At 35.8% G+C, this 10,698-nt stretch overlaps 1 protein-coding gene across 3 annotated transcripts; it reads left to right on the top strand.

Annotated features, from left to right (window-relative positions):
- Positions 1–1,331: 1,331 nt before the first annotated feature.
- Positions 1,332–4,278, top strand: LOC109539774 (procathepsin L). 3 transcript variants are annotated; one of them, XM_019907758.2, is made up of 7 exons: positions 1,333–1,642; positions 2,960–3,002; positions 3,112–3,342; positions 3,398–3,508; positions 3,560–3,705; positions 3,762–3,916; positions 3,965–4,278. In XM_019907758.2, exons 3-7 carry the CDS (start codon positions 3,151–3,153, stop codon positions 4,222–4,224), a joined length of 864 nt encoding a protein of 287 aa, XP_019763317.2. In that variant the 5' UTR covers positions 1,333–1,642; positions 2,960–3,002; positions 3,112–3,150; the 3' UTR covers positions 4,225–4,278. The 3 variants fall into 3 exon arrangements, with proteins under 3 accessions (XP_019763315.2, XP_019763317.2, XP_019763318.2); XM_019907756.2 differs by having other exon boundaries at positions 1,332–3,002; XM_019907759.2 differs by lacking the exon at positions 2,960–3,002.
- Positions 4,279–10,698: the final 6,420 nt, after the last annotated feature.

Below are 10,698 nucleotides of genomic sequence, written 5' to 3' on the forward strand. Positions count from 1 at the left end.
TTGAGAAACTTCGAATAAAGGCCATTTAGTTATATCTGGAATGATGTAAAAACGAGCGTTCTTGCTCATTTTGCTTCCGAGAAACATGCAAAACGGGACAAAAAACATGAAATTTTGCAATAATCTTGCGCCACCGTTGCACAAAACGACGATCAGTTTTCTAATTTCATAGATAACCAAAGACTGTATTTTTTCTACATAACTCCCCCACCCCCCTACTTTAAAGCTGGACCCCCCCTGTCTGGAACTAACGTTACATTATCATCATTCAAACTTGAGCAACTAACGTAATATTTTAAAAATATTCTCATTGGTGTTAATGTTTAATTTATTTACTTGCAAAAATTTATTGTCCAAACAACTTATCAGTAAAATACAAATAAAAGCTTCCATTTAAATGCCTAATAAATATGGGAACAAGAACTTTTGTCACAACTAAACTGCATTCAAAGTACAAGAATTCCCATCTCTACGTTTAAGGATCTTCGAGTTTTTCCCATCAAATCCACTCGAACCTCACTGATTTCCAAGGTAGGCAAATTCCTAGATATCAGTGGCATTAATTATTAACGCCCTAATAAAACTGCCCGTCTCCCACATAACCAACTTAAATTGGTCTGAACTAAACTCCGAAATCCAATTATGATTTCAAACTGGAGCTGTTTGATATTTCCAGTTGGTCGTTTCCGGTTAACCGAGGTATCCATGTCCATTAACTCCGGTCAACCCGAAATGGCCCGGACCTAATAATTTAGTCAAAGTTCGGATTGCATTCCGACAAACTAACTGGGTTTCTTAACTTTAATCACTACCAGTGGTGTAGATGAACGCACGGTTAAATCTAGCGGCAGTTTGCTTTCTAGGCTGAGAAATCCATCAACCTTTCAAGGAATTTGTAAATGTTTCATGTCAACTAAGGGTCCCCGAATGTTGTTTCCATCATTTAAAAACAATTTATTAAAGGGTATTGACGTGGAGTTGTCTCGGGATACGCTCCTGAAGCTACACAATGTACAACTTACAACTTAACATATTAATTTAGCAGAAATCTGAACGGGCAGAACGTCTAAAGGGCTTGAGGTTTGGCTTTGCCCTTAGTGGATGTGCCATTTGTTAAATTCGATAATCTTGTGATGTGATAAAGTGGCTCAAAGTGACTCACTTCCTTAAAGTTGTTTTAGGATTATCCCTGTTTGACTTTCTTAGAAATTCTCGGGATGAATAGACATTTTCTGGGTTATTTGATAACGCTCACCTACTTACCCAGATTTCTGATAACTCATTGTTTCCACATTGCATTTTTGTGGACATCTATCATCAAACTACTTGAAACTTTCAGTAAACACTAGCACTAGGCAAATAAAATGTTCCCAGTTTTGCAATGTTAATGTTTTCTAGTTCACTGAGAAATTAGGATTTAACCGGTTGTTTGAATTGGGGCGCTGATTCACACACATCAGAAGGCATTAAGGGACAAAGTTCAGTGAAAAACGATACTGTTAAACCATTCAGCCACTTGAAATTGGCATTTTTCTCTTAGTGTCGATGGGATATTCAAGGTGCCCAGCAAATAAAAGCAACAGTAGGACTCAATACGTAGAAGAAGCCCTGCTGAAACACCTAACGACATAACCTTTTGAAGGTATTTGACTTTGCATCTTGCCTAGAGAATTCTGAGAAGCCCATTCAGATACGAGTTCTTTCTCACCAAACGATTCACCAAAACCCTTCTTCTGGTGTTATTTTTAGATTCCGGCCTCAGCGTTACCTTTCTTCTTTCACGTGCAATATTGCACATTTCTTCTCATTTATCTCAGATGTTGCGTTTAAATTCCTAAAATTACTGGAACAAAATTTTTTTAATTTATCGAAAATAGAACTATAAAGTGCTTGGGCAAAGCTCAAAGATGTGAGTTCGGGATTAATTTGCAAAAACAACCAAAAACCCAATTTTACACTCTTCAACTTCCAAGTCTTGTATTTTGGTAATTTTGATTCACGTCCTTAAAATTCCCTGATAAAACTCCCTTGTTGGAGACATTTTTTGATCATATATTTTTGCGTCTTCACTTTGCTACCGGCGGGTTGAAAAAAACATTCAATAACTTCTAGAATCGCTTTATGAAAATGCCTCTTGCGAAGCATTCCAATTTTAAAGCGGTTTTCCTTTTTAATTTAAGTGTATAATTAAGTCAGTTAAGGCACATATATTTTCCTATATCTGCAAAATTTGTTCGCAAATACACTTTCACAATTTTTTTAATTTCTGGTCTTTTTAATATACTTTTTGACATTAAAAACATCGCTTGAGAAAAGCGTGGATTATGATCGATTTTAACTTGGTATTTTGAAAATTGCCCACAGGAAAAGATTGGCTGTTCATTCACATAAATTTATTCATACCTACCTGCATTGACAAAAAAATTAAATTTATTTTGAATTGCGGTTTACTTCAACGTTCAGGTATCGTTCTGTTGTTATTCATTTTTGTGCTTTCAGCTACGATTTTTCATTTAGCTCATTTTTTCGCTGTTTTCTGAATATTTACTAGGTTTGACTTAAAATGTTTCAGTAAACCTGATTTACAAACACTTGTTTTTCAATACAAATGTAAAATGCATATTTCAATTAGCAATTAGTTCTATTTTTCAATTCACTCTTAAGGAAAACTTCCAAACCGAACTAAGCCTAAAATTTGCAAAAATCAGCATGTTTTCAATTCTTTTTGAAATTAGTTTTTTCAAATTTCCTGTTATTACAGCCCTGCCCATTGAAGTAGTCTTTCTAGGTCAAAATATGTATAAATACTAGGTAAACAATGGGGGGAAAATATATAAATCAAAGCGAGTCTGTATGAGCAATATTCACTAAACAATTCTTCATGAACGGTTTATACTTACTGAAAAACCAAAATGTCCTTTGGAATTTTAATTTTATTGCTTTGTGGGGCTGCTAGCAGTTTGCTAAGTTCCAGTTTTGACTCTGAATGGGAGCAATTCAAGGTAAGGATTTAAGCACTTTTAAAAACTAATCATTATTAAGTCTTTCGACGAATTTAAAAAACTAATTGCTGTGGCCAAAAATTTATATTCCCATTCTTTACTTTTAAAGACTTTGCACAAGACATCCTACCAAAACAACTCACACGAAATGACCCGAAGGGAAATTTTCGAAGTAAACCTCCAAAGAATTCATCAGCACAACGTCCTCTATGAACAAGGAATGAAGAGCTACAAGCTGGGAGTTAATCCTTTTGCGGATATGACTTCTGAAGAGTTCAAGAACTTCTTGACCTTGAAGCAGAGCTCCGCAGAAGAAAGATCAGCCAGAAGTTTATTCCTCGTAACACCAACAACAACTGAAGTGGAAACATCTCCTATGCTGTGGCATTTTGCAGGTTCCTAGAAACAAATCGGCAATTCCCCCAAGGGTTGATTGGCGGCGGAAAGGAGCAGTTACTCCAGTGAAACAGCAAGGAAGCTGCGGATCTTGCTGGGCATTTTCAGTGGTAGGCTTGATTGAATAAACTTCGCCCTGTGATCTATTTGGTTGTTTGCAGACAGGAAGCTTGGAAGGGCAATATTTCCTCAAACATGGAACTCTCCTTTCTTTCAGCGAACAGCAGCTGATCGATTGCGCCAGTGAAGAATATGGCGCTTATGGTTGTAGTGGAGGGACTTTGGATGCGGGCTTTGGGTACATCAGGTATACATGTTTCTTTGGCGGAAAGCTTCAAGCCTTAAACTCCATTTGGGTTAAAGAGACCAAGGGATCGAAGCTGAGGCAACTTACCCCTATAGAATGAGTGAGGATGTGTGCCAAGCCAATGAGACTCTTACTGAAGTCCGAATCCAGAGTTTTGTGAACATCGAAGAAAACAATGAAGACGCCTTGTTGGCAGCAGTAGGCCTTATTGGTACGTAAACAATCTCAAGGGATTTGGTTTCTTGGAGGAACTTTTCAGGTCCGGTTTCTGTTGCTTTCGATGCCTCTCAATTCGACATGCAATTCTACAAGGAGGGAATCTACGAAAGTTCGACCTGCAGTCAAACTGAACTGAACCACGGTGTTCTGATCGTGGGTTATGGCTCTTTAAATGGCACTGACTACTGGATTATTAAAAATTCTTGGGGACTTCACTTCGGCATCGAAGGCTACATGCTAATGAAGCGGGGCGTCAATCAGTGCGGCGTAGCTTTGGATCCGAGCTACCCTGTTTTGTAACATTTAAATTTATGTTTAATAGGTATGGAATAAAACAGAGTTTTTCTACCACTAGTCTCAAGCGGTGTACTTTTTGCTGCTGTTGGCAGGCTTCCGCTAGATAACCGGTTGTCTTGATGCGACCCAGCCAGATAATCGTCGCATACAATCAGCCGACTTGTCTAAATCCGTTCTGTAACGATTATCGGCTCGTTTGGCTTCATTCCTGCGGCTTTGCTACCTCTCATTACTGTTAAACCGGGTGCAAACGGTAACTATTATGGTTACGGGCGTCGCGACGCGTCGTGGGCAGTTATCGCGCCCTTTTGGGACCGGCGTCGCCGCACGTGGCGCTAGGGGGGCGTTCTTTGGACGCCGCCCAGCACCCAACAGGACTGGTCAAATTTCACAATCTGTGATTTTCCCATACTTGAAATATTTCATCACATAAATTCGGCGTTTTGATGAATCGACACTAAGATATGTTGATGAGTATCTACGATCTACGGAATAAAGTTTTATTTTCGTATTTCCCAATAAACTGAACATTTGTTGGAAAAATTTGAGCATGGTAAACAGCGATAGAGTAAGGGAAGTTTACGTTTAACCGGTTGTATATTTGTTCAAAAATTATCGTCATATTGTAAACGTACTAAGCGTACATCTTTTATAAATGCTTCTACCGTACATTTTTCCTTAGAAAAGTATCAGTGCAGACAACAATTTTTTTCTAATGGAACATAGTAAATTTTATTTTAGTTTGAAATTCTTATGTAAAATTCCATTACTTCTCGTTATAAAAAGTACGTAAGAACATTAAATAGTGTTTTAGTTATTCATTTCCCTTTAGCGATAAAAATTTAAAAAAAAGTGTAAAATAGTTCTCCGGCGTCTTCAGACACAAACTTTTGAAATTTGGCGGAAACAAATACTTTATGAGGCTATGAAATGCGAAGAGGGTTAAGCGCAAAATTCAACAAAAGAAAAAAATTGCCTTTAGAATTTTGGATCATTTCATACTCTAGTAACATTCTTAAAATTGTATATACTTTCCTGACTGTGTTTCAATTCCAAATCAAAAATTAATTCCTGGATTTCAGTCATTTATTGTCTTTATTTATCAATTAAAATACGTTTCGGTGTATTTTTCCACCATCATCAGTTTTTCTAAAATAACAGATAGTTAAAAAAAAATTTCATTAATTTAAAAAACAATCACAGTTCGTCAACAGCCTCATCATATCACACATTAAAATACATCACAATTGCAACACTTTAAAACATTCTAAAATTAATTAGGCCTAACAGGTGATTAATCAGGACAATCAAATTTGGGAAGAGACTAGAATTCTTTGTTCAGATACTTAAATATTTTTACTTACATGTGCATTTTGTCCATTTTGGACACAAAGCGAATAAAATTCTGTTTATATTGATTTCTTTTACTTTCAGCTAGTTTTCTTTGCGTTCTGAGAATATTATTTTTGGTTTGCAAAATTCTTCAATATACCGAGTGCTAGTTAATATTCTATGTTTATTTCATTTAATTAATGTATGATATACTGAGCTAAGATTGTCGGTATCCGATCTGAAATTCATATCATTGTTATGTTTTTTAATCTGTATCATGGATATATTGAAGGTATATTGAAGAATTTTGCAAACCAAAAATAATATTCTCAGAATGCAAAGAAAAATAGCTGAAAGTAAAAGAAATCAATATATAACAAAAAGCTTAACAAAACTTCAAAAATGGCATCACAATTCGTAGTTTAAAATATTGAATCGTTTTTCACAGTTCTTCGTTAAATCCACATTTTTGCGTGAAATTAATTAGTTTGATTGATCCCAAATGTGCGCTATTTATTAAATATTTGCCGAAATTATTTCATTTTCGTTTGCAACTGCTGAACGCTCTTCAGTGGCTATTAATCAATTTTGAAGATATCGGGCTCTCTTTGAAAATACACAATGAGGCCCGAAATTAAATTAAACTTGGTTTGATAAAAATTGATTATTAGCCACCAATTACAGATCCTGCACAATGTAAATCTCTATGTGCAATTATTGCACTCGTGCCACAAGAATGGACAAATGGTTACTGAGGGACACTAAACCTAACCACTAATTTGTTATTGTTGAACATGTTTCTCATTAGAATATATTAGTCCCATCTACGGAAGCATTATTTTAAGTTAAAGCCTTCATTGGATGGTTTGCATTTTATTATTAAAGTTGGTTTTATCATCAGTTATCTAGTCATTTGGCGGAAATTTGCTTAAGTAATGAAAAATGAAAAATTTGAAAAAAGCAAACACTAAAATATTTCTTTAAAAAACTGAAGGTGATTAATCCAGGATTGATAGGACAGGAGTCACTATATTTAGTCGATCGGTGGTGATTGTATAATATGCACCTTTTATTTAATATGAATTTCACCGTTTGTAAGACAGTTGTGTAAAATATCTATAAAGCAGAAGTAAGTTTCTCTTGAACGGAACGGGAAAAAATATCACAGAACAGTTTATAAGCAAACGTTTAAAAAGTCGTGCGTAGCAGTAAAAAAATAAATAGTCAAAACTTGATCTTAAAAATACATTTCCGATATGTTGACCAAATCCATGGACCATTTTGGATGATTGCGCAAATTTTATGATGCCATAGCGTGTTCCTGCGAGTGAAATAAATAATCTTCGGACACATTCTAAGGCAATAAATAAACGCCAATTGGTTTACGTGTACGTTTCGAATGGACAAGTGCAGCCTAATCGTAATTCGTCCTGTGGGATGGTAGATGCATGCTGAGCTATAATAACTCTCCAGTTGCATATATTCTCTAACTGGCTCTAGGGCGATCGTTCTATTGTGTTGGTCGAAGGGCGATTGCATCGTGTCACTTTGCAACATTATGTTGAGTTAAAATTACCGCTCAATGTTCCAGAACATTGAAAAGCGGTTTTTAACTTTGCGAAAAATATTGAATCCAGCTCCAAAATTTGTACTACAAAGCCACCCACTTGTAGCACAGATAAAAAAAGCTGTGCCTTGCGTGGTAGATTTTCCCTGCTACCCCGCCCGTTTCTTTGCGCGTCATAGCAGTTGAGATAAGCAATTTTCTCGGCTCGTGATTGGGGATTTTCCCAGGGGATGGAAAACTCCATCTACAAATGAACAGCCGTGACAAGCTCTATAATTCGTCCACCGCTGGAAAAATCGCGAGAAAAACTCGACCGGCCGCCCGGAAAATCTCTGCTCTAATTCGGATTTATAACGCATGAGAAAGCTGGGAAACTGTCGAGCGGAGCGGGTTAAATTTCATGTCGATTTTCCAATGAATCTTTTATTTAGCAGGACTGTTTTTAATTTCTCATAGGTTTTGATGAAATTTGCTAAAAGCAAGCTTCGGCTAGTCGTTTGTCAAACTCCATATAAAAACTAAAAACGTGTATTCAATATTTAAGACCGAAATAAATTTCTTTATACAAAACTGTAATTTTTGGACAAAACCTCGAAATTACGACGATTGTGAAAGTTAGCCGACGCTTTCAGAACTTTTTATTTGGTACCTGAAATTAACTGATTTTTTCGAGTTGATGCACTAGTCTTCGCTTGACATTTTTGTTCTCTTAGAAAAATCTAATCTGTAGCATTAATAGTTTTTGCACAAAAGTATATTCCAGTTCTTTTGCCAACTGACAATATATAATTAAAAAATAATATTAGATTTTTTTAACTTCTAACATTAAAAACCTTTTACGTCTTCTTACATAAAAAAAATTAGTTTTATTTTTTTCGATTCAATAGTCGCCCCATATGAAAAAAAGACAAGATAGATTTTTCGTCGCCAATGGCCAAAACTGATTTTCAATTTGAAATATCTCAGTGAAACTTTTTTCCTTATTTTTTTTCTTAAAATTGGGTCCTTGATTACCCAAGCCAATGCGGATCATAAAATTCTTGCACAGTGACCTGAAACCCACCAAATTTAATTTCCAATTCCATTTTTAACATTTTATATCTCGGAAAAGGAATACAAATCATAATTTTTTCTTGCAGCGAATTACCCCCTGAAATTTTTTCAACTTACTTACAAACACCCTGTATTTTTCTAAAATATTCTTTCAGATCCTTCTTCAATTGATCGACAACGCCCACAGCTTTGAAAAAATGCGAAGCAATTAGCTTCTAAATTGAATCTGGAATTCAAAATTTGTAAAAAAATGAGCGGTTAGTGGTATATCACAAACTTCCGAAAAAGAATCACGGACGGAACGTACGGAATCTGAACTACAAATTTTAATAAATGTTTGCCTAAACCACTGGCACCACCTGGAAAAGACTATAAAAAATCCCAAACTTTGACACACTGTAGCTCAAATTTAAAGGGTTTAGGGATATTTGGGTATACGACCAACTTCATATAAAATAAGGCGTTAAATATTGATTTAAAAAAAACTATTTAATCGTTTTCTGACCACTTAAGGGACACTGTCCTTGATTATTTGCTCCTCTGCTTCTTTTGCTCATTCCTGTAGCTTTCAATTGCTGCCAAACTTGTTCTTAGCAGCCAACATATGGATATTTAGAATCTTAACTAGCGATTTTTGCAAAGGGACTAGAAGCAGGTTGAACCTAAGCTGGGATGGAAATTTATTTCTAATTTGCCTGAGATCATAAAAAATATTTTTGTGCCTCATCATCAAATCTGTAGAACATTTCAACTGAAAAACCGATTAAGCCCAAAACACAACTAACGCAAAATTAAAAAACATTTTTTCAGTGGAACCAAATTTTTGGTACATGTAAGTAAAACCGAAACTGTTGAAAATTAATTGACATTTTTTCAATTCGATTTGAGAGGCTCGATTTGTTGTCGGTGGAATTTCTCAGGTAAAAAGCATATCGGGATATCAAGGAGAAAAAAACGACGCACGCCAAAAACGAAACAATCACTTAGTGTCTTTATTTAGTGAGACCGAACGGTAACGAAAACCGGGCAAAATGCCTGAAACACCTGCCATATACTCATTTTTCTTCCTCTTTTTTTTTGGCCGATTCCGTTTATTGCGGCCGACGAAAGACGATAAGTCCTAATTTGTTTCATCGACCACCGATGTTGGACTTTTTTTCATGATTGCCGAAATCAGCGAAAAGGTTCGGATAAATACCGATCAAGTTCCGTTATTACCTTGTATATAGTGTATATAAATGCCGAAATGTCTTCAGTTAAATGTTTGCCAAATGAACTTAATGCTTATATGAACGGGTTTCAAGCAATGCACTTCACTTAAATGTTTCAGCGGCTCAACAGCATATAAATCTTGCTTAATCTTCAACAATAGTTCAAACGGGCGATTTTAGAATATCGTGGGTTGTTTAATGGATAAATAATGGCTTATCTTCAACGGAAATACGGAAGCTTTGACCTTGCATGCTGCCAAGCAGGTATACGAGACGAAGAACGATTTAGACCAAGTGACAATTTAAATAGCTAATTAATCATAAATATCTAAAATGTACCAACTTAGGACGAACCGTTGTTGTGCAAGAAAAGTTGCAATGGTTTTAGCACCAGCAGGGGTGCTTTTTCCTGCATATGAACATTTCTGTGGTCCTTAGCTTGAGATAATAGGAGAACACCCTCCTGGTCATTGTTAAATATTGAAACATCTTGGGGTCGATTATTGAATGGGCTGAAACCACACTATTCTTCCTAGCTAAGCCCTTCTTTGCATTCAGACATCATTAATTATAAAATAGGTTAGAACCTCATTTTACATGTCACCTGAAAGCTCGTTTGCAATTCTGCAAAAGTCTTCACCACCATGTTAAACATCCATTAGTTCCAACACGGTTAATTAGCCATTTTCAGGACAAACCATTAACTTTTCAAGTTTGCAACTGCAAGTGCATTCAAGATTATAGAAGCATCAATCATTGGGAGTCAGTCTCATTCGAGGAAGTACCGAATAAGACAGTTGGTGCAAATTAAATAAGCTCCAGGACAAATTGAACCAATTAAAAACGGTTTCTCCCTTGGCGAAATAAATCTGAAGACGTCACGGTGATTTGCAAGTTAAATCGGGACGTTTTTAAAGGGACTTTTACATGAAGGAACAATTAAAAGAAATGTATATCGGCATTAGAAGTGTTTGGGGCGTTTGCGGTTTATATGAAGTAAGAAATTGAGCTTACCTCAACATCAAAGGGCGAATAAAGAATTAGATAATGTTTTTGACTTGAATGTGGATGCGAAGTGCAATAACTAAATGTAGCGAAGACGCCGCTATTCTCTCTCTTTTCGAATGTGTATACAGATCTAGATAAGTTTCTAGATCTTCTTCACAGGCGACATCCTCCGTTTTAGAGTTGCATCCTTCTTTTTCAAAAAAGAGTTAGATAAAGAATAAAGAATTAGATAATATTTTTGATTTGAATGTGGATGCGAAGTGCAATAACTAAATGTAGCGAAGACGCCGCTATTCTCTCTCTTTT

The sequence above is a fragment of the Dendroctonus ponderosae genome, unplaced genomic scaffold (genome assembly GCF_020466585.1).
Source record: "Dendroctonus ponderosae isolate FM_Combo_2020 unplaced genomic scaffold, Dpon_F_20191213v2 Dpon_F_20191213_7, whole genome shotgun sequence".
NCBI classification, from domain to species: Eukaryota; Metazoa; Arthropoda; class Insecta; order Coleoptera; family Curculionidae; genus Dendroctonus; species Dendroctonus ponderosae.

Coding starts and splice junctions, on each gene's coding strand:
- LOC109539774 (XM_019907756.2), top strand. CDS start 2,913: ATGTCCTTTGGAATTTTAATTTTATTGCTTTGTGGGGCTGCTAGCAGT. Junction 3,343..3,397: donor CAGCCAGAAGTTTATTCCTC/GTAACACCAACA, acceptor GGCATTTTGCAG/GTTCCTAGAAACAAATCGGC. Junction 3,706..3,761: donor GCGGGCTTTGGGTACATCAG/GTATACATGTTT, acceptor TTTGGGTTAAAG/AGACCAAGGGATCGAAGCTG.